This window comes from Chrysemys picta, chromosome 25, assembly GCF_011386835.1.
Source record: "Chrysemys picta bellii isolate R12L10 chromosome 25, ASM1138683v2, whole genome shotgun sequence".
Taxonomy (NCBI): Eukaryota; Metazoa; Chordata; order Testudines; family Emydidae; genus Chrysemys; species Chrysemys picta.
In genome coordinates, this window is record NC_088815.1 from 15716401 (window position 1) to 15743810 (window position 27410).

At 59.3% G+C, this 27410-nt stretch overlaps 2 protein-coding genes across 3 annotated transcripts; both read left to right on the forward strand.

Annotated features, from left to right (window-relative positions):
• Window positions 1–7075: 7075 nt before the first annotated feature.
• On the forward strand, window positions 7076–27377 carry CIST1 (colon, intestine and stomach enriched 1). 2 transcript variants are annotated; one of them, XM_042862004.2, is made up of 4 exons: window positions 7076–7220; window positions 24956–25360; window positions 26406–26566; window positions 27150–27377. In XM_042862004.2, the coding sequence occupies exons 2-4, from the start codon at window positions 25021–25023 to the stop codon at window positions 27195–27197; spliced, it is 549 nt and encodes a 182-aa protein (XP_042717938.1). In that variant the 5' UTR covers window positions 7076–7220; window positions 24956–25020; the 3' UTR covers window positions 27198–27377. The 2 variants fall into 2 exon arrangements, with proteins under 2 accessions (XP_042717938.1, XP_005279060.3); XM_005279003.4 differs by lacking the exon at window positions 7076–7220 and adding an exon at window positions 17356–17552.
• JUND (JunD proto-oncogene, AP-1 transcription factor subunit) lies at window positions 7892–9540 on the forward strand. Its single transcript, XM_005315475.3, has one exon. The coding sequence runs from the start codon at window positions 8141–8143 to the stop codon at window positions 9116–9118; it is 978 nt and encodes a 325-aa protein (XP_005315532.3). The 5' UTR covers window positions 7892–8140; the 3' UTR covers window positions 9119–9540.
• Window positions 27378–27410: the final 33 nt, after the last annotated feature.

Sequence of the window (27410 nt, forward strand, 5' to 3'; positions counted from 1 at the left end):
CAGCCCCGGCTCCTGCTCCCAGAGAGGCCCAGGGGAGTTTCGCTGGGGAGCTCAGTGGATTCAGGTTTCCAGACGTGAGCCCCGCACTGACTTCAGCGGGAGATGCCCTCGCTCCGCACTCTGGAAATCAAGCCCTCCTCCTGCCAGCTCTGGGAGCCGGGAATATGCTGTCGGCCTCCCCTTGGCCTCCCAGCTCAGGCACTGGGGAAGGAGTTGGTGTGCGATGCTGTGGCTGGCTTTGCTTTTGGTTTCTCGGAGTCCTTCAGAAACTCCCTGATGACTAGGCAGAGGTTGCAGCATTCCCGCCGCCTGCTGTTTTCTTCCTGGGTAACCTGATCCCAAGAATCTGCATGGGCTTAGCATTCCCAGTTGGTACTTCCCACAGCCTGAGCAGATTGTCCCCACGCACCAGGTCCTTTGTTCCCCCAGCTGCATTCTTATGCCTCAAGAACTTGGCCTTGCTTGGCACCCTCTCCTGGGCTATAACGTCCAGTGGCCTTGAGCTAACGTTTCCTGGATAGTTTATTGACCTTAAAAACCAAAGCCCCCGTGCGCCCGATGGAGTCTATGTAGCTGGACCAGTGCAACAGATCCTGCCTCACTGGGCTGTGTCTGGAAAAAGGCAACACAACCTAGATTTGCAAACCATACGCTGGCCATGTGCTGACGCGGCTGTCCTGTATTCCCAGCATTCCCCCGGGAATAAAGGGAAGCAGATGGTCAGGTCTTCTAGCTGGGGGGATCAAATTACAGTGTGTCAATTGACTGGACTGAAAGCCCGACCTCGCTGGAGATCTCTCTCCTATGGCTACCAGCCTGCCTGGGGAGGAGAGACCAGAGTGGTGGGCACCTACCGTGGGATATTGCCCGCCTCTGCGCCCACACAACAACCTTTGGGCAGGGATGCTGCACGTTGTTGCCCATGGACGGCCTCTGGGGAAGGCAGCTGAGTCATTTCTGGTGTCTCCGGCCTGCTCTGACAAGGGAGCACCCCTGGGGTGTGGGAAGGTTGCCCCTGGGGAGGAGCGAAAGTGAGAGCTGGACAGAGAGGAGAGAGCAGAGCAAAGGGAAGGAGAGCAGCCCCCCCCCCGTTCTGCCTCTGCCCCCCATCTCCCCTCCCCAGCCCATCTCCCCTTCCTCCCCTTCCCCCTCACCTTGCTGCTTTCTCCTCTTTGCCCCTCCCCCTCCGGCTGAGCGTTCCCCCCCATTCCCCACCGAGCCCCTGCGGGGCTGACCGGGGTGCCTCGGGCTGGCCCCTCTGCACAGCAGGGGGCCCTGCACATGGGAAAAGCCCTCCAAGGAGGAGGAGCCCATCTCTGGATGCATTGTCTCCAGGATTGTCACACAGCTGGGCAGAGCCTGGCACTGTGCTGGGACACGGGGGCCCAATGGGCTGGGCAGGAGGTGGGCACCAGGCCCAACCCCTCCATGGTCAGCAGAGCCAAGTCACGAGAGAGTCGTAAAACCAGGCTCGGAAGGACCCCTTTAATTCTAACCCCGCCCGGGGCCTGCGCATCTCAGCTGGGATGGCTTGAAAACAGCTTTGGGATGCTGTCTGGGCAGCTTGTGACAATTGCCAAGCCCTGTACCCCCAGTTCTCAGCCTTCATGGCTGTTCTATAAATCCCCAGGTTTGTAGAGCTGGAGACCCTGACAGCCATTGCTAAGGGACAGGCGGGGCAGTGCTCGGAGCACATGAACCCCCTCGGGCCGCACATCAGCAGCTCGCTCTGTATGGGTGTGAATGGAGGGGACTGTAAGCTGTGAAGCTTTATTAGGGCTTTGCAGGGACCTGGGAGTGAGGTCATGAGGCACAAGCGTTCAGACAGACATGACTTAATGCAAATAATCCAAACCATAAAGTCTGAGGTGAGCAAAGCGGGGCTGGGGCCTGTTCGGCGCCAAACTCAAAGCAGCAGCGAGGGGCAGGGCAGACGTCACCTCTGTGATGCACAGGCAAGATGGGGCTGTTGTTCCAGAATGAGTTTTCTGAGATCTTCCTCTTGGATTTCTGCTGCAGGCCCTGATGGCGACCCGGGCTCCAGGGACTTCGTCCTGCAGCCTCAGCCTTGGCACTCTGGCATGTCCACTTGGCCTTTGCAATCTGCAGCAAACGCGGGGAAATCGCTTTGTTTTCCCCTCTCGAGTGAGTGGCATGCTAAGAAGACTTGCTGCGTGCCGTGCCCAAGCTGCCGCCTGGCAGTGGGGAGCATATTGAGGTACGAGAGACTCCTCCGAAGGCCATGCGGATTGTTATTTATTGTCCAGTCTTCCCCTTGCTCCTGGCTTTATGTAGCAGGACAGTGTGAAGAAAAACTCCCTCAGCAACCCCAGGAGTAACCTTCAGCCCTGCCTGGGAATGGGCTCGATCCTACAGTGCTGCTAGCATGGTGCAGCGCTTCTCAGCTGTTCTGGGGCACCAGGCAGGTTTGCTGGACTGCCCGAGGCCGAGCCAACTGGCACTTCCTGCTCCCCGTCCTGTAACTTGCATCACATGCTTCTTACCATGCCAAAGGCCTTGCTCCTGTGCTTCCTGAATCCTTGGGCTCTGCTCAGTCAGGGACAGATCCCACTGGCCCTGCACGCCCGGGGAGGGCCCTTGGAAAGCTGAATGGGGGACTCTGCTGCACACTGGGGGGGCAGCACCCAGGCCCCTGGGTTACTTGGGGGCTCAGATCATTCATTTTTAAAAGTAGGCTGAACTAATGGCAACTCTGCTGAACAAACACAAAGCCGGGGGGTGAAATCCTGGCCTTGGGGTGTTTTGCCACTGCCTCCAGTGCACCCAGGATGTCATCCTAGGAGTCAGCAGCCATTCTCCCCTGGCCGGCTGCATGCCCTCCTAACCCCAGGGTGCTGTGCTGTTCTGTGGAGTCACAGTGGGACCACACATTCCTGGAAAAAGTCTAAATTCCAGGCTAAGGTTTAGTGCTCTCCGCCAGTGTATTTCCACTGTCTTGCCTCTGAGCACCATGGGTGTGCCGGGGATGTGGGGCAAACCTGTTGGGCTAGCAGAGTGACTTGCAGCGATAGCTCCCCTGATCTGGCCCCAGTGACAAGGCAGACGCAGAGCCCTGGCAATGCCAGGAGACAGGCAAGGATGACAAACTGCATTAGCCTGAGACTTGTGTTGCAGGCGTTCGGCCCATGTGAGAATGTTCCTTTGCACATCCACACAGGATGTCAGTCCGTTGAGCCGGGTCAGCCCTGCACGTGCCCTGGGGTCCTGAGGGTGGATCTGGAGTTGTGTGTAGATATATCGATTTGTCCAGGCCTGCTAGTTTGGAGTGGCTCAGAACAGCTCGACCCACCGAGGCATTTTGGTCTGGAAAATCATGCTTTGAAATAGCAGACATTGTACTTAAGTTGGCCACATAGCTGCTGCTTGAGCGCTCTGCTTCCCTGTGGCCTGGAACGGGGCCGAGCCCTGGCACAGCGTTGGCATGGCCAGGGCTGCTGTGGCTGTGATGTGTGCCGCCCTGTGGCAACCCAATTACAGAGCCCAGACGAAACGAGGCCACAATTAGCTTCACAGAGCCTGTCACGATGTGAGAACGAAAACAACGTCCAGGCAAGTTGGAACACCGTGAAACCCAGGGCAATGAAACCAGCTGCCTCTGTGGCGGGAAGAGCATGTCCCAGCCGCACTGCGCTGTGCTGCTCAGAAGTGAGTGTCCTTCACTAAGCAGAACACTGGGCGCCAAGCACTCCCCCACTCTCCGACACTGACTCACTTTGTGGCCTTGGCCAGGTCAGTTCATCTCTGTCCCATGTCTGTACAATGGAGATTAGCCTCAGACCAATCACTGGCCACGCAGGGAAGTGCGGAGGATTTGCACTGGTACAGTGTACGGAGGATCCTTAGGGGATGTCTGCACTGGTGCCGGGACTGAGCCTCCCAACGCGGGCAGATCGACTCACATGAACTTGGCTTGCGCTAACACGCTAAAAACAGCAGCATGGACATTGCAGTTTGGGCGGCCGCCTGGGCTAGCCCCGAGCTCAGACTTAGGGGGTCGGGTGAGCTGGAGAGTCCGAGCTGCAATGTCCACACGGCTATTTGTGGTGCACTAACTCGTGTCTGGGACGCTCGCTCGCACTGCAGGATGGCCATCCCGGAGCGTTCACAATGCCAGAGACTGCGGCCTAAGCCCGGGTTAGCTAGTCTATCTTTGGATTTAGATTGCTGAAAGACGCACACCCATTGCCTAAGACCCTAGGGGCATCCACAGTCATTCAAAACTACAGTTCATCGCCTTGCACCTTCCACATGGTCCTGCCTACAGCTGGCTGTGAAAAAGCCATTCCTGAACTTTACAGCTATAGAACGCAGAAACTCAGCGGCAGCTTCTCCAACCGGTAACCTGAGCCACAAGCCTTAACGTCCTGCCCACATGGCCAGCCTCAGGCAAAGGCCTCGCACCACGCCCAAGGTTAGCAAACGGGGGCTCTGGGGGGGTCAGCGGGGAAGCAAGAGGCAGAGTCAAGGGGCCTCTGTTGAGAATGGCCTGTCAGCAGCTGCCAGATGTTCACATCTAGGGTCTGAGAGCAGGAGCACCTCGCCTGACCTTGGAGGCGCAGGGGACAGAGGCGGTAGTTAGAGCCCGAACCATATAAGGCCATAAAGCTCCTCTGGGAGACTTTCTGTGCTGAAAGGCCTGGGGCTGAATTGTAGTGGGGCCCCACTGACAAGCAGAAATTGGTTCTGTGAGGGGCGAGAGAGGAGGAGTCCTTTAGCACCTGATGTTTTCTGAGCGCTCTACAATCAGGAGATTCAGCAGCAGGCCGGGCCGTAAGGCCAGAGGGGACAGATGACATTGCAAGAGGACTCACAACAAAGCTCTGATTGCACTTGGGGGGCAGAGCACAACAGCCTGGGGCTCACTTGGGGTCTGTGTCTTAGGTTGGCTCATGCTTCAGCATTTCAGCCAGCCACCGGCAGGGGTCAGGAAGGGATCCCTCCCAGGGGATTCTGGGGGAGGAGGGTTGAGCTCCTTCCTCTGAAGCATCACAGGGATGGCTCTGGCTGGATCTGGGACATTGGATGGGCAGGGCCAGGGCTATGGGGTGGCACTGAGCAGTGTGTCTCTCAGGGGCTGGGCTGGCTGGTTCTTGCTCGTGTGCTCAGGGTTTAACTGGTCACCATGTGTGGGGTCAGGCAGGAATTTCCCCCCAGGTCAGACCGGCAGGTCACCTTCCTCTGCAGCGTGAGGTGCGGGTCTCTTGCCTGGATTATCTGGGTGTATCTCACAATCATTTCCCTGCCCCTGCGGGGCCTCGGGCGCATCTCGACCCCTCCTACTCTCGTTCTGTGGCACATACAGCCTAGCCTCCTGCGGTCTCCTTTCGGCTGGTGGGGCTAGTGGCCTACGCACAACAGGAGCTCAGACTAGAGGATCTCGTCCCTTCGCCTTGCGGGCTCCAGCCCACGTGTTTGTGCCAAATCACAGTCTGGTGGGGGGAAGGGCTGTGTACAATCCTTTATTGCCAATAAATACAAAATGAAATAAAATATTGGCGACGGTCTGAGTGCCGCTGCACTCTGCCTGCTGGAAGCCAGCCAGCCCCGCTGCCTGGTTGCTATGCAGGTTCCTTTAGGGCACAAACATCACTAGTTTGGGCAGGAATAAGCTTGTGTTAGCTGGTGAGGGTTTGTATGAACCCAGATCTGCCACTCGAGCTTCTACGTGCTTGGAAAAGAGGCCAGGCCTCCCCCAAACCTTCTGGAGGAAAAGGGCTGCCTCCGCCCCACCTATCTGAAGGCTGTTTCTGTTTTTCATCCCCAAACGAGTTACACTTCATTTTGAATAGAGCCCTGTAATATTAACCCTTTGCTGCCTCCTCTTGCAGTCCAGCACAGGCACAAACTGCACAGAGCCAGCCCCTCAGCTTTGGGCTTTGTGAATGTCTGCGGTGTGGAGCAGGTCCAGGGAGCCCACTGGTTCTGACTGGGAGTTTTGCTGTTGCCCTAGTGGGCGCTGGACTAAGACTTTCGATTGCAGAGAGAAGCATAGAAAAGGTATGTGCAAAACTCTGGAATACAGAAACTTTTACGAAAATGACGATTCCGCCACTGATTCTGCAGAAGTGGCCAAGTCGGGCGTCCTTCCAGTTCTGTCGAACACACAGCTCTCCGGGAACATCCCCCCATCCCAAACGACCTTGCACTGGGACAACTTCCCCCCGGCAAGCAGAGGCAGGTGAAGAGAAAAGCAGGGCCACTCCTTGGGGGCTGCACATGCTGCCTCTACAGCAATCCCAGCTCACGTCTGGGCTTCGGAGGGATTTTGCTCCCTCTGTCTCCTCGAGTCAGCGGAGCAAATATGAACTTGTTTAAATGAAAGAAGTTCAGTTGCTTTTCCATAGTCCTCTGCTTGTGACATCCTTCTGCAGCACCCCTGGTGAACTAGTCTCTTACCACCTAGTCACAATTCATGATAAAGTAGGAAATCTTTCTCCAGCCCGACTACAGACACTGAATGGGGGAATCACAACAGTCTCAGATTTGTTCTATTCTTATTGCAAATTGCAAAGGACGATCTTGGTTTCAAGCAAGTAAGGAGTTAATTCTCTGTTTGGCTCCCACACAGGTGTTTCGGATGAAGTAAGGAGGCAGGCCAGGGATCTGAAGGCCCAATCAGGAAATGGTCAATAAAGCAGCTGACAGACTTAGCCAGCAGTCTGAATGCTGGCACTGGTGTTTGAAGGCTGCTATGCAGTGCAGCGAAGGTGGGTTACTCTGGTATGAGGTGTTTGCCTGAAGGCTGAAAACTCTTAGTGAGTGAAAGGTTTGTTTTGCCACTGACCTAGCTGGCCCCGCCTGTTTGCACCACTGGGTATTTTCTGGGGTAATGTTATGTGGAGCTTTAATTGCTCTAGTCTTAAGTGACAGCTGAAATCTCAAAAAGAACAGGAGTACTTGTGGCACCTTAGAGACTAACAAATTAGAGACAGCTGAAATCTCAGCTCCCCCTCACAGCTCCCTCCTTTCCAGTTGTATTGGCTTTTTAAATCTCTCTCCCACCCCCCACCCCCTTCGTCCAACTAGGTAATTGCATGTCACTAGACCCTCCTCCCCCAGAATCAGCCTGTAATGAACAAGTGCCAGCCCTCAACCACCCCATGGCCCTCCAGCCTGGCATCAGTTCAGTGTAGTCTTCATTTATACCAACGTGTTACCATGGAGAAGGTAAATGAAGTCAAAACACCCCCTCTGCTAAGGTGAGGTTTGGATTTGACTGTATGGCACCTGCTTCCTCCTTGAAATGGGGGAGGAGGGGAACTGCCCCTGGGGCTGGGTACCCAATGGGGGCCTGATGCTAGATGGGCGGAGCAGCCCCCGTGCTTGCGGAAGCTAGTGGGGGTGCAGGAGGGACCGGTCCAGTCCTGGGGGGCTGTGACCCCTTGGTCTCATTGTGTGGGGGGGTGGCTTTAGCGAGGGGGTGCTGGTGGCGGGGACCAGCAGGAGGTCTGAGCAGCTGATCTGGCCCTGCCTGGCCTCGCAGGGTGACGGGGTTTGGCAGGAGGCTGGATCCAGCTGCTGCCAGGGAGGGTCCCGCTCCCTGCTGCACCCCGGGGCGCTGGCGGGTGCCTGAGCCGGCCGCTGGGGGGTGCCTGAGCCAGGCCCGGCAGCTCCCAGCGCGCCTATAAATATCCCGGGCCAGGCCCGCTGTGCAAACACCCCGTGACCCCTCCCCCTATGACATCAACCCAGGAGGCTCCGCGCTGTTGTGCAGTTTACAGGCCGGTCGCCATGGGGACGGGGGCGCCAGTGGGGGGCGTGGCGGCCATGCCCCGCCCCCATGCAAATGGACCCCGACGAGAACGTCATCTGCAGCCAATCCCGGCCGCGCGCGGTGACCTCATCGGGCTGGCGCTGGGTATTTAAGGCGGCGCGGGGCGCCCCCCCGACGCGTGTGTGCGAGAGCGCGGAGCGAAGCGCGGGCCGCGTCCAGCCTGCAGCGCCCGGGGCCGGAGCGGGACCGACCCCAGCGCCCGGGACCGCCCCGCCCCCCGGGGCCCCTCGACCGGGACCGACCCCCCCAGCGCAGCCGCCCCGTGCCCGGCCCCCGGCGCAGCCTCCTGCAGCCGGCGCCCCGCGGGCGCAGCAGCCCGGCGCCCCCCGCGGCCGGCGGGGGAGGATGGAAACACCCTTCTACCATGACGATGTGTTGAGCGGCTTCGGCAGCGGCTCGGCCCCGTCCCGCGGCAGCAGCAGCGGCCTCCCCCGGCCCTTCCCCGGCGGCAGCATGATGAAGAAGGACGGGCTCGGGCTCAGCGACCAGGTGGTGGCCACCCTGAAGGCGCCCGGGCAGCCGCTCCACCCGCTGCGGGGCGCGGCCGGCGGCGGGGGCGAGGGCCCGGCCCTGCTGAGCTCCGCCGAGCTGGGGCTGCTGAAGCTGGGCTCGCCCGAGCTCGAGCGGCTCATCATCCAGTCCAACGGGCTGGTGACCACCACGCCGACCAGCAGCCAGTTTCTCTACCCCAAGGTGACGGCCAGCGAGGAGCAGGAGTTCGCCGAGGGCTTCGTCAAGGCGCTGGAGGACCTGCACAAGCAGAACCAGCTGGGGGCGGGCGGCGGCGCCGTCGGGGGCCCGCCCGGGGACCTGCCCCCCGCCGCCAGCCTGGCCCAGCCGCCGCCGCCGCCCCCCGAGCCGCCGGTCTACGCCAACCTGAGCAGCTACCCCGGCACGACGGTGAACTACGCCACCGAGACCGTGCCCTACCCGCCGCCGCCCGGGCTGGGGGGCGCCCCGCCGCACCCGCGCCTCCAGCCGCCGCCGCCGCTCAAGGACGAGCCGCAGATCGTGCCCGAGGTGCCCAGCTTCGGCGAGAGCCCGCCGCTGTCGCCCATCGACATGGACACGCAGGAGCGCATCAAGGCGGAGCGCAAGCGGCTGCGGAACCGCATCGCCGCCTCCAAGTGCCGCAAGAGGAAGCTGGAGCGCATCTCGCGGCTGGAGGAGAAGGTGAAGAGTCTCAAAAGCCAGAACACGGAGCTGGCCTCCACCGCCAGCCTGCTGCGCGAGCAGGTGGCGCAGCTCAAGCAGAAGGTGCTGAGCCACGTCAACAGCGGCTGCCAGCTCCTGCCGCAGCAGCACCAGGTGCCGGCCTACTGAGCGCCCGGCCGGGCCGGGGCGGGGACGCTGCGTGCGCCCCGGCGCGGCGCCGGACAGGCCCGGGGGCGCGGCGCCGGACAGGCCCGGGGGCGCTCCGCCGGGCGCCGCCAGACTCGGGAGCGGCCCTGCTCCGTCAGCCGGGACCCATCTCTCCGAGCGAGCGCTGCGGCGCGGACTCCTGCCCTCGCCAGGGCCCGGACAAGCTCGGCCCCCCCGGGCTCCGAGCGCACGGATCAAGAGACTGCAGAGCTCCCCAGGCTCCGCCTCGGCAGAGCCGGGCCTGGGGCGGCCCCAGGCGATAAGCTCAAGTGTTCTGTTGTTTGAAGTGTTTTTGCTCTATTTATGTTTATACTGGGCCCAATGTTCCTCCCCCTTGTTCGAGGCGCCACATTCCAGTGTGCAGTAAAGTCTTGTGCCAGGAACGGTGTCTGCTGTGTCTCTCCTGCTGGGGGAGGAAGGGGGGAGCTCTGCCTTCGGAGCCGGGTTTGGTGGGTGCTTGCTGGGCGCTGGCCTGGGTGGTGCTTCACGAGGCAGAGGGAAGGAGGCTGCCCCCTCTGCCTGACCTGAACTACTTGTTGCAGAAGGGAGGAGACGCTGCCCTGAGCTGCAAGTGACGTGGAGGTGTAATGTGTGTCAAGCGCGCCCCCTCCTGCCCATGGTGGAAATGGCATCTATGCGCCCCCATAGGAAGAAGCTTCCTAGCTGTCAAGTAGCAGGGGGTAGCGGTGTTAGTCTTACCCACAAAAACAAGGCCCCTCAAAGACTAACAGATGTATTTGGGCATAAGCTTTCATGGGTCAAAAAACCTCACGAAAGCTTACACCCAAATAAATCTGTTAGTCTTTAAGGTGCCACCGGATTCCTCGTTGTCTTCCTAGCTGGGTTCCCGCTGAGTAGGGCTTTGCCCTGGAGCACCGATCACCGGTGACTGTCCTTGGGGGAGCGAGGGGTGGTGTGCTCCGAAATGTTAGACGCCATACTTCGGCCAATTCCTTGTAAGGACGCCTGGTCCAGTGGCAAGTCAGCTTGTTCATTTCAGGCTGCCTTTCCCTGCTGGTTAGTTGTGGCGGTGACTGCTGGAGTCTTGCTGTCATGTGAATTAATAGGCCTTGAAGGGGTGATTGGGTGCAAAAAAATGAACTGTCAGGTTCTTGGATCCATCACCCTTGGCCTGGCGTGCATAAAGAGGGGTAGAAAGAAGGAAATGAGTTGAGATAGAAAATGGAAGTGTAAGGGGCTGCTTCATTTCTTAGAAACCCTGTGACGAGGCAAATAGACGTCTGGCTAATTGGAATTGACAGCTCTGCAACTTTCTTCTCAGGAAACGAACTTAAGCCCTAAACACACAGGTTGCCTTGGCCAATGGCCCGTGATACTAGATTACAGGGAAGGTCCAAAAGATTTTTCCCGGGTGGCAGCTCTGCCTTACTAAGATTTGCAGCAAACTGGTCAAGAGCTTAAAGGAAAACGCCTTTTTCAAAGTGTAAAACGGTGTCAGAAAGAGTGGGCCAGATGAAACTTTCATACTGAGGTGTCTTAGTATTTGACATCCCCCACAGCGGGCTTGGTGGTTTCTAGAAGGGATAATCTTGCAAAATCAAGACCACAACAGCTCATTAGGGGAGTTGTGGTCGAGGCTCTAATTTTACCAGAAGTTTTAAGTCGCATTAAATGTTGTCACACCCCAAGTGGATTGCATGTGAGCCTGGTGGGGGCCGCTCATCCCAGGCTGTTTAGTAAAGGCGCACGAGGGAGCTGTTTTGAAAACAGGAATTCCAGGGTTAACTTGATCATGCTCAGGTTAGTTTTCGTAGGGCCAGGAAAGTAGGTGGTGAAGTACCCTAATGGTACAGTTCAGGCTGAGAGGAGTCTTCTACCTTTTCCATGGCGGTCTGAGATCCTTTTTAAAAACTAGCCACTTTCAATAGGACTCCAATGGGGTGTGTACGGCTTATAGGGTACTTGGTTGCGCAATGCGAGGCCCAGAGCTGGCTGACCTCACTGATACGGGTGCACAATCAAAACAGTAAACGCACCCAGGGAGGTGGATTCCGGCTCTGCTCAGGCCCTAGGGGGAAATAAAAACGAACCTTTGCCAAGGGGAAAGGCAGCATTGGTAGGAGCTTTATTTTCAGCATTCCCAGACAATGTTATAAAATGTTTAAAGAATGTGTCCTTAAAGGCTACACTTCTTCTTTATGGGAGCAAGGAAACAGTTGTCTCCTGCCTTGTCTTTACTGTAGCAGAGAACCCCCAACTTCTGTTCCCAAACCTGTGCTTTCATCAGGAATGAAGTGAACAAAAGAGCAGTATTCGTTTTGAGTGCTGTTACCAAATGGTGACAGACAGAAAATTGGCACGAGGAGCCGTCTTCCAAGTAATGACTTGTCTAGGGAATGCCTTGGGGGGAGTGTACGGCATCAACGCGGCATAAAACCTAGTTTGGGAAGGGCTAAGTGACGCTCGGCCACCTCTAGGGTGAAATAGCAGCTTAACGGGGCACAGCACGTGCATGTCCCATGCTAAGGTGCTGTCTTGAAAATACTACACCCAGGTAAGGCGCAGAGAGCAGGGTGGAATTGCCCAATTTGGAATTTAGCCAGACCCAAAGGGCTGCCTCCTTGGTTCCTGCGGAAAGTGTACCTATTGGGCTTTTTACTGGCCTCCCATTAGATCCCAGGGGAAGCACTTCCAGCAGCTCTGGCCCTGTGACTAGCACGTGGGTCTGGTACTGGCCAGCTGGGAGGTGCCACTTCCTGAGTAGCCTGTGCCCCCTGGCCCTCATCGCTGCTTGGCTTGGCGGGTTGTGTGCATTAGGTGGTGCAGCTGTACGACTTTCAGAGCCTCTTCAAATCCAGCAGCCCAAGGCGCCCAATCTGAGTTCACGATCAAGAACGGATGCCAGATCAGTGTCATGCAGCTTTTAATCACATCTTTGTTTTCAGTGTGTGTCTAAAAACAACCACTCAACCCCAGAACCACCGTGCTTCCCTAGAACAAGAAACGGTGACAAATCACTGTGGTCCTAACAACTTGGTGCAACTTGTACATTAGACTGCTCCAGCCAAACCCTGGAGGCAAAAGTCAGCAGGGGAGACGGTTTCAAGCTCTTATCAGTTATGCTGGGAGCTTGCTTGGCACGGAGTCTTTTTCCTCATTTGTCTAAACAGACGACAAAACTGAGGGGAATAAAAACCCATTTGCAGCCAATATAAATTAAACCTCAAAGCCAGCCCAGAGCAGGGACTCCACTTCCCAGCCAGCGCTCCCCAGCCTGAGAACAGCTTGTGTTGGATAAAACAGCTGGAAAGCCTCCTTTGGGGCTTTGCCGGGAAAGGAATAAACTTTGCTTCCCCAAAATGAAGGAACTCGCTGGTTGGCTTTCCCCTAACTGCTTATTTTGCAGGTTAAAGGGTCAGACTAATCCCCACCCAGCCTCCAGAGAAAGGCTTTTCTCAGACGGGGTGAAATAGTCTAAAAAGTGGTTTTGTCCCTGCTTCCGTCCTTAAGCCAACCTGAAACTAGGGATGGTGGAACCGATCACTCTGCCTGGGAGCCAGACTCCTCTCCTCCCCCCCCGCATGACCCTGGGCCCCAGAGCCTCGCTCACAGGTGCCGTTCAAGAACGTATGGGCTGATGGTAGCACCATGGCAGGATTAGGATCTGCAGTCCCCATTCAGGCAAACAAACCAGTTCTTGGGGTCCCCAAGAAGTTACTGGGTGACGTGTTCAGGTTTGGGCACTGGAGACGGGGCTGAATCCACGGAGTGGTGCTTAAATGAGTGTAGCAATCGGGCGCCCAACAGTGGTAACCTCTATTGAAGGGAAGCGAGGCTGAGCCCCTGGCCTTTGAGCTGGGGCCCTGGCTTTGCGTTTCAGCAGAAGTGTTGAGGGGTCAGCTCGAGCCCCACAGCCTGAGAGCCTGGAGCTGGCCTGCAGTGTCTCTGCCACCTTCCTGCTGCTGGTTTCTCCCCTTCATCTCCCACCTGTGCTAGCCTCATTGCTTCATTCTCTCCACCTGCTATGGCCCTGTGCTCCCTTCCCATCTGCCTGCCCACCAGCCACGGACCTGGGCTGTCCTAGTGCCCGTCCTTCATGGCACTGGCCCTCTGTCCCGGCTGTCCATGGGGCACCACTACCTGGACAACTGCAGAGTGGGAAACTTCTGTCTTCCTTCCCCCACCACGCACGGGCACCCTGATACTCCTGCCTCTCGGGCTTGCACTCTGGGCTGTCCGTCCCTCCCACCCATCACTTGTGGGATCACCTGTCCTGGTGCCAGGGGTGATTGGCTGGGTGCCCCCCCCTTGTTGAGTAGCCCCCTGTGACCGTTTGCAGGGTGCCCAGGGCTGTTACCGCTGGTTCAGTGACACAGACTGTGCTGAGCTGGGTGTTGGCTCCCTGGCACCAGTGGTCTGTGAGCCCCCCAAACAGTCTCTTCAGGGCTCTGCCAGCCTTTCTCTGCCTCACAGGTTAATGGTGGGTGCACCCCAGCCCCTGAGCTCCTCTGAGAGCACCTTTGGGCGTAGCCACCCTGTTACCGGATGCTCAGTCTTACCAGGTAGGCTGCTCCCAAAGGCACAACACACACGCCGGTCTGTGTGATCGGCTGGGGCTCAGCGCCAATAGAACACGTCTCAGGGCTGTGGTGTTAGTGAAAGCAATCCCAGTCCGTGGGGAGGGACCAGGCCCTGCCCCAGAGCGTCTGATGGCACTGGGTCCACTTCCACCAGCCTCAGGCGCCACAGGGCATGGAGTGCACGTTCCACCTGTGGCTCACTCGCCTGCCCTTTGGCGGCAGTGGTGACGGGCCAGGTTTGTGTGCACTGGCCGGGGGGATGGCCTGGGGCATGCGGAGAAACCCAGCGCCCACAGGGTGGGATCGCCCAGGCACCTGGCAGAGCAGCTCGGGCTGGCCTTGCGGGGAGCTGAGGGACTTTTCAGGGTTCAGATGACGGTTTAATGACAAGAAGGCCCCAGGGAAGGGAAGGATGAGCTGGGGACAGGAGCCAAGGTGTTTTCCTCTTGCCCTCCACAGGGATGCTGCAGGGTGAGGTCAGGTTGAGGGGTGTGTGGTCAGGTAGAAGGGTCAGGGCTAGAATCTCCTCCCCCCAAACCCAGGGGACATGGGAGTTAATAGTGACACCGTCAGGTGCCTGCTCTCCTCTCATACGGGCACAGGAGACAGGACCCCAGGGCTGCCCAGAAGGCCTGGCCTTGCTTGCAGGTGCTGTGCTCTTTTCTACATCTATGCAGGTGGCACCACCTGCTGGTGGGCAAGTGCCTCTCCCAGTGCACTGACCGGCTAGGCTGCAATGGGCATTTTCCCCATAAATCCACCCCCCTTCCCTGCCCCTTTGTCAGTGGCATGGCACCCTTTTAAACACCGCGGTGACTTCCCTGTATGCATCCCATGTAGGCCCAGTGCAACTGGGGCGGGGAGGACATTTGCCCCCAAAACTATCTTCAAGGGATCCAAAATGTTCAGGCTGAAACACGTAGAAGGTGATCTGATGTCCAGCATTGAACAGCTGCAAATGGGAGAGGCTTCAGTCTCCTTGTAAATTCTAAATCACAGCAAAATACTGACATAGGAGCCAAATCACGAACACTTTTGTAAACTCTTCATCCCAGATTTCAGTGCTTTGACTAGCCCCTGGGCTCCTGGCACGGTGGTTGTTTTTGAAATGGTGACAGCCAGGTCCCCAGAATACCCTCTTCCCCTCCCCCCATTAATGGAACCCTAGAACTGGCCCCGCCTAGCCCTGGCCCTGACGCGCCATGGGACCTGGGTGCATGGGGCTCCAGGTAGGATAAGTTAATTGATGGCTGGCTGGAGGCTTGACTGCATGAGACTGGACACAGTGGTGAAGTCACACTGGGGGCTGGTCACTGTGGCCATCTGCCTTTGAACTCTCAGCCCAACATCGCTCTGGCAAAGGAGATGGGGCTGGGTTCCACCATCTGCGTTTCCTCTTTGTGCTGGGTCAGCTCTGGGGTCATGTGCTGGGGAAGGCACTGAGTGTGGAGTCAGCACATATGGGGCGCTGCCTTGAGCTACTCCCTGCTGATGTGGGGCCTGGCTTCTCGAGTGCAGAGCCCATGCCCTGCCAGTGGGAAATGGGGGGGGGGGCTGCGGAGATGAGGGGACTTCTGTCACACCTTGAAGCTGCTGTCTGAGAAGCACAGGCCTGGTTACACAGAGACTGACCTCCTTTGTAAAGCGCTTTTGAAGCTGCTGCAGAAAAGCACTAGGGCAGAGTTGCCGGGTAGCACCAGGATTACTTGTGGGAATGTGGACTAGTGAGGTGTGGAAGGGGTTTCAGGCTCTGCTCTGTTTATAGAAATAGCTGTGTCCTCTAGTCAATCCACCTCTGGGGTGGAGCACAGTGCCTTTGAACAGCACCGAGCGACACTGCACAAGCGTTCGGGCAGGAAGATGATGACAGGTCATCTCTCGAGAGTGGAGTTCCAGTCATTTCAGCTAGAGCTGACAGTGCATTCGCCCTCCGGCTGCTGTAGGATGCTCCCTGGGGGGGGGGGTCCTCTAGTCTGGCCCCAGTTACTCCTCTGCTGTACTAGTGCCGTTACCCGCATTACTGGAGCGTCTAGAGGAGGTTCCGATCACTATGAGCTGTATGAAGCTGCTGTTCCTGGCCTGAGGCTCTGACCCACAGCGTCGGGAAGTCAGTGGGAGTGTGTGTGTGGGGGGGCCTCAACCTTGGGAATGCAGATAAACCCCCCCCGTTAAAACAGCAGACGAGCCAACTTAAAACATGGCTAAATGGCAGAGCAAGTATCTGCAGTCCCCCTTTGCATGCAGCAATGCTGTCCCCTGTTTGCCCTGTCGCTGTCCCGGGCTGCGTGGTGGTGGTGGGGGCTCTGGGACAGCCAGCAGGCTGTGGTTTGTGGGGAGAAAGCTTTCCTCCCAGCCTTGCATAAACATTGTTCCTAATCCCTGGTACATTTTTCTGCCTGGACTCCAGATGTGACATTCAGCATCACAAAGCCAAGGGGAAGCCTCTTGCCTTTGGCTGGGACGGGTTGTTGTGATTTGCCTGATCAAAGATTTCCAGCACTGACCCACAATGCTTTTCACGGGCTGTAGGCTGTGGTGCTGGGCAAAAGATTGGCCTGGCTTGGTGAGAGCTGAGCAACTGGGCCCTGGACGGTGCCAGGAGCCCCACTGGAGTGGGGGGGAGGAGGGAGAAGGAAGCTCAGTGTCCCAGTCTCTGCCTCTCCCTGTTCTAGGTCAGGTCATGGCCAGGCTCTGCCACGACGCAGCCCTTCTCCCTCCTGGCCATTCCTCACTAGTAACTGCTGGTGCGGGACAGGCTGGGTCTCTGGTGCCTCTCTGAGCTGTCTGGAGTGTCCTGTCAGGCAGGGGGGCTGAGACCCTGGAGTGAGTGACAGCCAGACACCACGATGCCTATCCCCTCCCCGCAGGCCCCAGGCAAGGCCAGGAGAGCAGCCCCTGCTGGGTGTGGAAAGCTTCCCTCAGCAAGGGATTTAGCCCGGAACCAGAGGGAGGGGGCTCAAGGAAACTAGGCAGCTGCTCCAAAGGGCACCAGTGAAAATAACCAGCTGCTGGGGCCTGCAGGCCACAAACACCTATCCCAGAGTCCGGCAGGGCACGGCTACCCACCCCCAGAAAGGGAGGAGACAGGAAACCGCTTTGGGATCGGCTGGGGCAGGAAACACTGAGCGTGCTGGCCACACGTGGTGTCACCCATGGGTGTGGGAAATGGAGGGAGCTGGTGGGTGACACCAGCTCTGGGTAACGGCTGGGGAGGAGAAAGCTTTGGCACACATTCTTCCAGCTACCTGTGCATACTGATGAGGGGGAAACTGAGGCACAGCGTGGGGAAGTGACTTGCCCAAGGTCCTACCATAAATGAGTAGCAGAGCTGGGAACAGAAGGCAGGAGTCCGCGCAGGAAATAAGGCGTGCAAGTTTAAGAGGGGGGGTAACGAACCACTGGAACAATTTACCCAGGGGGGGCCATGCCCCTGACAATCTTTAAAGCAGGACTGGATGCTTTCCCGGAAGCTCTGCCCCGGGACTGACTGCGGGACGGGCTCTGGCCTACGCCTGGCTGAGAGGGTAGCAGTGGCCCCCTGGAGTGGCTCTAACCACTAGGCCCTGCTCTCCTGCCCCAGCTGGGCCGAGAACCCAGCAGTCCCGGCCCCCCAGCCCCTGCTCCAGCCCCGGGGCGCTGGGCTCCGCCCCGGCTGGTGTCTGGCTCTCGCCGGGTACAGCCGCCTGGCTGGGCGGGAGGGACCCGGGCTGCCCAGCAGGGGGCGCGCCGGTCTCCGCACAGGTGCGGCGCCTCCTGCGTGGCAGGATCCCGGCAGGTGTCCGGGAGCGGCGGCAGCATGGCCCGGGGCCCGCGCTGGCTGCTGATCGGCTGCGGCTTGTGCCTGGCGCTCGCAGGTAAGGGGCGGCCCCGGGGGGCGGGGGGCAGGTCCCGCCCGGGGGCTGCCCCCTCCCCGCACGTCAGGGTCCGTCCTTCCTGCTTCCCGCGGGAGGGGCATGGGGGGGAGGGGAAGTCGGGGGGGGGGTCTCTGGTGAGTTAATGCAGGGTCAGCCCCCCCACCTCTCTCTGAGGGGGGAGGGGAAGTCGGGGGGGGGGCGCTCTGGTGAGTTAATGCAGGGTCAGCCCCCCCACCTCTCTCTGAGGGGGGAGGGGAAGTCGGGGGGGGCGCTCTGGTGAGTTAATGCAGGGTCAGCCCCCCCCGCCTCTCTCTGAGGGGGAAGGGGAAGTCGGGGGGGGGCGCTCTGGTGAGTTAATGTAGGGTCAGCCCCCCACCTCTCTCTGAGGGGGGAGGGGAAGTCGGAGGGGGGCGCTCTGGTGAGTTAATGTAGGGTCAGCCCCCCCCGCCTCTCTCTGAGGGGGGAGGGAAAGTCGGGGGAGGGCTCTGGTGAGTTAATGCAGGGTCAGCCCCCCCCCACCCGAGCGGGGCGTGAAGAAACTTTCTAATTCTAAAGTTCTCGGCGCTGGGTGCCGGTCGCCCCAGGGAGCGTCTGGCTCGTCGGGAAGGTTCCCAGACTCTGCCCTGGGGCCAGGCAGATTTCGACTCTTCCCCCCCCCCCCCTTCCTGCACCAATATCCAGTGTTCTCAAGCCAGCTTCCCCCCCTCCCCCCGTGCTGGAACAATGTGTACAATGGGGGGGGGGGGGGGGGCTGAGAGCCAATGAACCAAACTGTAAACCCTGGGTATGATGGGAACCCCTTAAAGCCAGGGGGTACGGCAGCCCCCCAGCTCCAATTCTCCGCCCTCCCCCCCCAGTTTGTGCGAGTGCCCGGTGCTGCAGGGTTTGTGTGTTTCTGAAACAAAACGGGGGAGGGGGGTGTTCAGAAAGTCACTGTAGAGTTCGTTACCCCAGTGTTGTGAGGTGGGGGTGAGCGTGTTCCTCCCCCCATGCAGTGACCCCCCCCCCCACTAACCAGTGACCCTTCCAGCCAGCAGCACTCTGTTTGTTGCAGGTCACTGGCAAGTGGAGCTGGCGCCCTGCAGCTCACTTCGCTCAGACGCTGACAAACCCGCTTGGCTGGTTGCAAAGGCTCAATGTGCTCGGCCTGTCCCTTTTATTAGGACCCTGGGCCGTCCTCCCGGGGCTTGAAAATGGAAGGGCCGAGCTAGGCCCGTAATGCAGCAGGTCTGACCGCAGCACTTGTCGGCTCCATTCCCACTGACCCAGAGGCCCTGTCTTCCTGGTCGTGCAGGTTTGCCACATTTGCCCGTTGGCTGGAAATCCTGCCTCCAGCACGGCCCCGTGTAGTCTGTAGTGGTTGCTACATTTAATATCTAGCTCTGGACACCACCCCTCTCCAATGGCAGTGGTGCCAGCCTGGGCTGACCCAGCTGTGAGCTGCCAGGAGGGCAGAGAACTGCCCCCTCGTTGCACTGGGCAGCTCGGAAGCGCAGTGAAAGATCTGCCTTATTAACCCTTTCGTGGCTGACCATTGCTTCAGAAACGGCTCTGCTCTGCTCCTCCATCTCTGTCCTGGGCTTGGGAGCTGAGACCCGTCGCGGATTCGGGAGTGCAGAGCCAGGCAGTCAACCCTCCAGTTACTTACTCTGCTCCCCATGGAGAGGGGGCTCCCCTCCCTAAACCGGGCCGCTTTCTGCCCCTTCCCCGGGGACAGGCCTCTGTTGCTGAACACGGGTTGGGCAGCATGTCTCCTCCTGGAGAAGGGCAGTGTGGAGCCAGCAGCAAAGGATGCCACATAACCCACCCGGCACCTGCTGCTCTGAGGGCTCCCTGGAACTGCGGCAGGATTCTCTCCACAGCACTCTAGGGGGCGCTGCTGCAGCGTGGGGATGGGGCACGCTTTTCCCACGAGGCCCCTTGGCTGCATGGGTCCTGCTTTCTGTGACACACTGGAGTGTAACACTCCCGCCACTGGGCCGTGCCCCGATGACGGAGCAAATCTGCTGCGTGCACTGGGCTTCCTTGGGCCACTGCCGCTTGCCGACTGTTTCCTTGTGCCCCTTTCTGGCTGGGGCTCTTGGGTCCAGCCTCTGCCTGCTCAGTAAAGCCAGGCTGAAGGGACAGCGGAGCTCCAATGCCATGGGGCCTGCACTGTACAGACCCCTCTCCGTCCTAGGGCTGGGCTGAGTGGGGCCAGGGCTCCCTCCAGCCCTGCTGGATTCACTCTGTCCAGTGCAGGAATAGTGGTTATTGGCTCATGGATTAAGGCCAGAGGAGACCCAATGATCTAGGCTGACCCCCTGCAGCGATTCCTGCGCCCAGCCCAGAATGTCACGTGGAGCTCGTGGGGAGAGCTGCCTGTGACGAACTGGGCCTGTTCTTACTGTGGTGTGTGAATGCTGACAGGGGAGTGTGGCTAGGATAGTCTGCATTGGGGGATGGGAGACTGACCTATGGAGAATACCTGAGCATGTAACATGAGAACCCAGGAAGGGGTTGGAGGCCAGGTGACACCTTTGCCTGGGAAACTGAACAAAGGCTGTGGGAGGGGTCGCTGAAGGGAGAGTTTCGGAAGCTGGTTGGTGAGATGGCTGGGAGGCAGACGGGGCTCTGACCTCCCAGGGGGGCTGGGGCGCCCTGGGAGCCCAAGATGGACCTAACTGAGGGGGGTCCTGTTGTCTGTGCCTGCAAGACCTGTCTTGGACTGTGTTCCTGTCGTCTAAATAAACCTTCTGCGTTACTGGCTGGCTGAGAGTCGTAGTGAATCGCAGGGAGCCGGGGGTGCAGGGCCTTGTGTCCCCCCCACGCTCCGTGACACTGCCCAATCTCGATTTATAGCTGCTGAATGACAGAAAATCCAGCACATCCACTGGGCCTGACCCAGGCAGTCGCCCGCCCTGTGAAATACGAGCTCCTTACGTCCAGTCTGAATGCGTTTAGCTTCGGCTTCCAGCCACCCGGTCTCGTTCTGCCTTTGCCTGCTAGATTCCAGCCCTCTGTGTGAGAAATCTTTCTCCCCCGTAGGAGCCTGTCAGCTGATCAAGTCCCTGAGGCTGAAGAGGTGCCCCCCCACCCCCCGTCTCTCACTACAGAGCAGATTTTCCAGATCTTGAGTCGCTCTTGTGACTCTTCAGAGCCCTTTCCATTCGCACCGTCCCCACTGCCGTCCAGGGATGGTCTCACTGGGGCCGTGCGTCGGGCTGCATGGGATTCTCTCTGGCGATCAGACTCCAATGCGGGGAATGCTCGTGTGGCGAGGCGGCTAGTCACAACGCTTCTGCTGGGCACCGAAGGGCTGATCTTTGTGCCCTGCTGAAGTGATTGTCACCTGGCTTTGGTTCCAAGCGGTGCCTGCAGCAATGTTGGTAATGGGGGGGGCATTTGTCTGATGCAGCCAGAGCCAGCCCATGGCTTCCCGCTGCTGTTAGCAGGTGCCTCGCGGCAGCAGAAGGTCTTGCAGGTTCCATCTCCTCTATCCTGCATCCCCCCCCCCCCCCCCCCCCCCCCGCAGGTTCTGGGTCCTCTGCCCTGTCCTCCTCCCCCCACACACACTATTGCATGGAACCAACCTGCCCTATGGCCCAAGTCTCAAAACTCGCAAACGCTCTCACTTGCTCTCCTGTGACTCCGCGGTGGCTTTCCTAGCTGGAACGCTGCCTCTGATGGTGCTGCCCAGCTCCCCTCCAGCATCGTCATCCCACGTGCTCAGCATTTCATTAAAGCCTGGACAGGCCCCAGGCCAGGAGCATGCAAGGCTCTGAGCTCGGGCAGTGGCTTGGCACGCTTCGCCAGGGATACCATCCTGGTATCCTAACGTGGCAGGTGGGCCTCTCGCCTAACGAGCCATGGCGTGAATGGCAAAGCTCCTTACCACGGCAGGGCTTGGCTGGAGTGGTTCATGGTTCAGAACTCGGGAGTGAAAGGGCGATCTGTGGGGCACTGGACTGGGGGTTCAGTTCTGTGGGTCTGACACAACCTTCCCAGGTGAGCGTGGGGGAGGCACCTGATCTCTGGGCCTTGCTCCCGCTCTGAGATAGGGCTAAGACGCTGTCCCAGGGGCCTCCAGATTTCCCGGCAGCAGAACCGCCCGACATTGAGCTGCCCAGGACAGCTGCTGCTCTCAGCTGCCTTCCCCCGGTTGGATTTAAACTTTTAACACAAATGTACCCAGACTTTCTCTGGCTCCGCCTTGCCTCCCATGACTGGTGTGGCAGCCGTTGAATGGGGTTAGGGCTTCTGGCGCAGTCATGTATTACAGTGATGGCATTTAAAAATGGAGTAATAATTCCTTGTGTCTGGAAGGGCTGGCGGAGCCTTGACAACCTTGCAAACAAATTGGCTTGTGGTTAACTGAAAACCCTCCAGGCTAAAACAAGTAATGGCTCGTTATCCTTTCTGAAACTCAACAGCATCACTCCTGGAATGAATCATTTGAACAGGAAATTAGCACTTGCCTTAGCTTCTACCTAGAACCAGCGCCTCTTGCTGGCTTGTTTCCCTGTACGGTGGTGGAAGGGCAGGTTGTTGACTTGATGCCTGTGCTAGGGGACCCGTGTGAAGGAAACTGCTGTACCCTAAACTCCGAAGGGCCAGTTACTCTTAGCGCTGTCAAATCGCAGGGGGTGGCCACTTGTTTGCCTCAAGGTGGCCTCTTAATGAACAGAACCTGAGGGGAAGGACAAGACTAAGTTAACTTCTCACAGCACACAATCACCCTGTGGAACTCACTGCCAGGGGATGTTACGAAGGCTGGAAATATCACTGGGTTCAAAGACAAACTAGAGCAGTTCCTGGAGGATGGATCCATCTGTGGCTGTTGGCCCGGATGGGCAGGAACCCAACCCCATGCTCTGAGTGTCCCCGAACCTCTGACTGCCACGTGCTGGGACTGGACGACAGGGCCTGGATCACCCGATAATCCCCCTGTTCTGTTCGTTCCCTCGGCAGCACCGGGCACCAGCTACTGTCAGAGACCGGACACTGGGCTGGATGGACCGTTGGTCTGACCCAGCGTGGCCGTTCTTACGATCTTAACTGAGTGCAGAGATGCATCGGACAGGGCCAGAGCTTGGTGCAGCGCCGTGGAGAAGAGATCACAGGAGGCCGGAGTGGGTCGCTGAGAGCACCCATGAATCTCCTGTGAAATGCTGATACTGCCTCCCCTTCCGCTCTTCAGGAGCTGGGGGTGTGGCGGCAGTGCCAAGGACTTGCGCCCTGGATTGGCAGCCCTGTGGGTCACAGACTCCGGGAGGCCAAATACACAGACTCCAGGAGGCCAAACAGAAGGTTTTGTTTTCATAGCAATGAAAGGAGACTCCAGACCTCCCGTCCACCTCGTCTTCCAGTGAGCTGGGGCTTTGGGGTGTGAGTGAAAAGTCCTGGGGGGGGGCTAAATATTCCCCCTCAAAATCCACCCGTTCTGCCACCCAGGTGCATCCACCTCTGCCCTAAGTGGGCCATGGTCCCCCTTCCTGGGGGTCCTACGTGTCCAGAATCCTGGTCATTTAAATGGGGGTGCCCTTCAGCTGGAAAGTGCGGGGCTGTGGCCGCTCTGCTGCAGGGGGGGGGACAGGCTGCTCCCACAGCCAACAGGGCAGCACCTTGGGAATAGCAAACGCGATGGTGCGGATAAAGCGGGCGGGTCCATATTGACTTTGCATCAGCCGGGAGGGTGGGGCGCAGCCTGGGTGGAGGATCAGATACTTGTTCCCAGCTGTGCACGCAACAGAAGACACCTGTCTCCCCCCCCCCCCCCCCCCGTGCCTGCCGGGGAAACGGGCGTATGTGACACACCTGCCAGCTTCAGGGAAGGGCTGGGGGCTGGAAGGACCTGTAGCTGTTTGCACCATACTCGCTGCTGCTCTGGGGAGGGCTGGGGAAAGAGGGGCACCAAAGGAGGTGACTTGCCCCAGGGAGTCAGTGGTTAGGATCTGGGCGTTCCTGGCTCCCAGGCCCGTGCTCAGGCCTCTAAACCCCGAGGCCCCCGTGTTCTTGTGGGGAAAGCATCCTAGGAACCAGTTTCAGGATTGAGTCACTGGCAGGGAGGCCAAGAGGCTGGGGGAATTTCTCTGCTTGGGGTGGGAGGGGGTTGGGGAGAGACTAGGCACTTCTCTATGGAGAACAAGAACATCCAGTACCATGAGATGGGGCAGAAGCCACCCCTGGCAGCCTGGGGCTTGGAAGAAACTGCCCTAGGGACAAGCTATGCCAGGGTTGCCCGTCGGGGACTTAGGTATATCTCCATATATTATTATTATATGGAGATATACCTTTCTCATAGAGCTGGAAGGGACCCCGAAAGGTCATCGAGTCCAGCCCCCCGCCTTCACTAGCAGGACCAAGTACTGATTTTGCCCCAGATCCCCAAGTGGTCCCCTCAAGGATTGCTGCCACTGTGAGAAAGTTGCCCAAGCCCTGGCCAGGCTACGGCCCCCTTGCTCTAACCCTGTGGGGCGGCCGTGGGGCGGGTTAGACGCTATGAGCCTTCTGGCCATGGCAAGGGCAGCTGCCTGCCCTGGGGAGCGAGTCCTGAGACCACGGCCTGTCCCTGCAGGGCGCAGAGCTGCTGTGTGGGATGCCGACCCGCCTCCCTCGGGAGCAGGGCCAGAGCCCAGCCTGGCAGCATTTCCAGGGCAGCCTGAGGCCGGGCGGTGCCTGAGCAGCCTCTGCCCCTGGGAAGGGCTGAACTGGCAGGGCAGTGCTGGGCGTGTTGCTCTCGGGGGCTGCCTGCAGACAGAGCCCCGTGCTGCCCCCCCACCCCATGCAGTGGCTCTCAGCTGGGGCAGGAGGCGCTAGGAATGCAGACAACAAGCCATGAGATGATTAAACGTTACAAGACCCCACAAACGCTGGGCTCCCTTTAGTGAGAGGCTTGGGGCACACTGGGCTTGTCCCCACCTGCGGGCTGAGCTCCTCCCCGGACCCCGTGAGTATCTCCTAAGGGCTCGTCTCCAGCAGCCGGGACTCAGAAACACCAGGTAGCAGGAGAGCTGCTAACAGGCTGGGGATCGGGCTGGCTCCTGGGGTGCCCTCTCTTCCCTAGATCTCCCGTCACCAGAGAGTCTTCCAGCCTAGACAGGACCTGCATTTCCTGGGTGAAAACTGTATTGAACCCCAAACCTTCCAGGCATCCTCCATATGCAGGGAAAGGCCCTTGGGGAGGGGGGTGGGAGGGGAGGTGGAGGTCCCAGGCTGATGCGAGCATGAACATGATCTGACGTGGGGGCCCTCTGCTTACTGGCTTATCTGCAAACACCCTGTTGCCACCAGGCCTCCCCTCCTCGTGCTGGGATCATCCTGGGCTGAGTGGGGAATGCCCCCGCAGTATCACGGAGCACAGCATCCTCAGTTCGAGTGAAATCTCCAGAGCAAACCTGGTAACTCTGATTTCCCTTCCTCAGTTAGGAATGCTACTGCCACAACAACTGCCTCCCAACAAACCGCATCCAGCCAGCCCCCATCCACCATGGCTTCACCATCGCAGAACTCCACGACTGCCTCCCAACAAACCGCGTCCAGCCAGCCCCCATCCACCACGGCTTCACCATCGCAGAACCCCGCGACTGCCTCCGGAAACACCTCCCTTTCCACTGCTCCCACTGACAACACCACTGCATCCACGCTGAACAGAACAACAGCAGCAGCTCCAGCCTCGTCCAGAAACCCAGAATCTGCTTCCAGCCCTCCCCTGTCCCCGGCCAGCCCCAGTCCCACCAACACCTCAGCTACTCCTGCTGCCAACTCCAGTGAGACGCACTCGACTGAGCAGCCGGGGCCCAACAACGGCACAACAGCCAGTGGCTCAGGTAAGGACCAGGTGTGGGCACGTGGGGTTTGCGTGGAGGCGAGAGGCGCCAGGCAATGGCTCTGCAGGCCTCTGGCCCCAGAACAGGTGCAGCACAGTGGTAGCAAGGCAAGCTTGCCTCCCCTGCCTCCAGGGAACCCCCTGAGTCCTTGGCATCTCCCCAGTCAGGCTTTGGACGGAGGCCACCAAAGGATGGCAGTGGTCAGCCACTTCCGTCCTCCGTATGCCATCCATGAGCACCTCTAGGTGAGCCATTGTCACTGCCCTCAGGCCATACAACCACGCTGCACGATACGGGGCTCCCAGGGCCGCCCTGCGCCAAGCACTGGTCACGGGACACAACTGCCAAATGTGGGGAGGTGCATGCGGGTGCCTTTGTGCGCGGGGTGCGTTACTGACTGAACGCTTTAGCAGGGGTCACTTTCTAACTCTCACCACCAGATGGCGCAGCTGTCCCATGCCGCAAGGTGGAGGAGACAGGTGTTCCCGCTAAGTGGGGGGGTACCTGGACGGGTGAGATGCCCGATCACATGGGCAGCGCCTGGTGGCTCTTCCGTGCCCTGCCCCACGGAGCGTCTCCTAGGTGGTTGCAGTTATATCGATAGAGCAGCACGGTTGGCCCCACCAGAAATCGCACAGAGGGATTAGAACAATCTCCAGCTGTAGGAGCCGGGGGTGTGTGTCTCTGCCTGGCGTTTCTGGGCCAGGGGGTCCCTTTTCCCAACTCCTCAGACCCAGAAGCAAGAGAAACTCTCATTTAAAAAGTAAAAAATGTAAAGCTGCAGATCTGCAATCCCGGGGCTCTGGGGGACTCGCCTGAGACTCGCAGGAGCTGGCAGCGCAGCGCTGGTCTCCAGCCTCTCCCCACCCCACAGTGCAACTCCTGACCCCCAGCCGGGGCCCAGTGCTGCAGCCAGGATGTCCTCTGCCCCCACATGGACACGTGTCGTCTCCATGTGGGGGAGCGGGAGCCGCTGAGCAGGGTTCTCAGCGGTGTGGCTGCAGGGCTGGGGAGGTGTCTAAGCCGAGCGCTCTGTTCCCTCCAGCGGTGTCCTCCCTGAACAAGCCCACGCTCTCCCAGAGCCCCGGTCTGGTGGCCGTGATCTGCATCTTCGTGGCCTGCCTGCTCATTGCTGCTGGGGTGGTGGTGGTGAAGCTCTGCCACAGGAGGGAGCCGGCGTTCGAGAAGCTGGACGAGGTGCCAATGGTGCGTAGCTCCGCAGAGGACCTGGCCTCTGCCCCGGGCCCTGCCCCGCTGTCCATGCGTCTGTCCCGGCCTGCAGCAGGTCCCAGTGACTCTGCCCTGCTGTCATGGACTCACCGATCGTGCCCACGTCCCGCAGAGGCAGAAAGAGCCCCCCCCTCTTCCACTGAGGCGCCTGCCTCCGGGCCCGGGCCAAGCGTGAGCTGCTGGAGCATCGCTGTACCTCCGGGACCGGCTGGGCCTGCAGCAGCCCAGGACTTTGCACTGTGTCCCGGGCTGGCTCTGCCTTCTGCTGGCGCCCACTGGAACAGTGCTTGTTCCCGCGGCCATGGGCGGCAGCCTCCTGCTCCGCACGGTTACACGGCCGCCAAGCGTGGGTGCTGCTGTCTGTGCTTGGGGCCAGGCCCATCAGCCAGCGGTAACAGCCCGAGGGGGAGGGGCGGGAGGGCAGCTCCTGGCCCAGCCCCACCCCAGCTGTGCTCTGGGACTTTGCCGTAGGCGTTCCCCTCGCTGCCCTCCAGCCGTGGGGCTTTTCCTGACTCTCTGGGTGGCCCTGTGGGCTCACCCTCCTCTCTCTCCTCCGCAGGGGAAGATGACCGAAGACTCGCCCTTCGCTCGCTACCCTCCAAAATAACCGGCGTCTCCCCCCGGCGGGAGCTGAGCCCAGCCTTGTGCAGGGGGGGGAATCTGCACATCTGTCTTGGCCAGGCTGCAGCAGCAGGGCGCCTCCAGCTCCGCCCGGCCCGGCCCGGTTAAAGCCCCCCTACCGCTCAGGGACGCCGCGTGAATAAAGAGGCTGCTGGTTCTGCTCAGATTTGCTGGTCTCCGCCCCTGTGGCCCCCACAGC

Coding starts and splice junctions, on each gene's coding strand:
- JUND (XM_005315475.3), top strand. CDS start 8,141: ATGGAAACACCCTTCTACCATGACGATGTGTTGAGCGGCTTCGGCAGC.
- CIST1 (XM_005279003.4), top strand. CDS start 17,495: ATGGCCCGGGGCCCGCGCTGGCTGCTGATCGGCTGCGGCTTGTGCCTG. Junction 17,553..24,955: donor CTTGTGCCTGGCGCTCGCAG/GTAAGGGGCGGC, acceptor TCCCTTCCTCAG/TTAGGAATGCTACTGCCACA. Junction 25,361..26,405: donor CACAACAGCCAGTGGCTCAG/GTAAGGACCAGG, acceptor TGTTCCCTCCAG/CGGTGTCCTCCCTGAACAAG.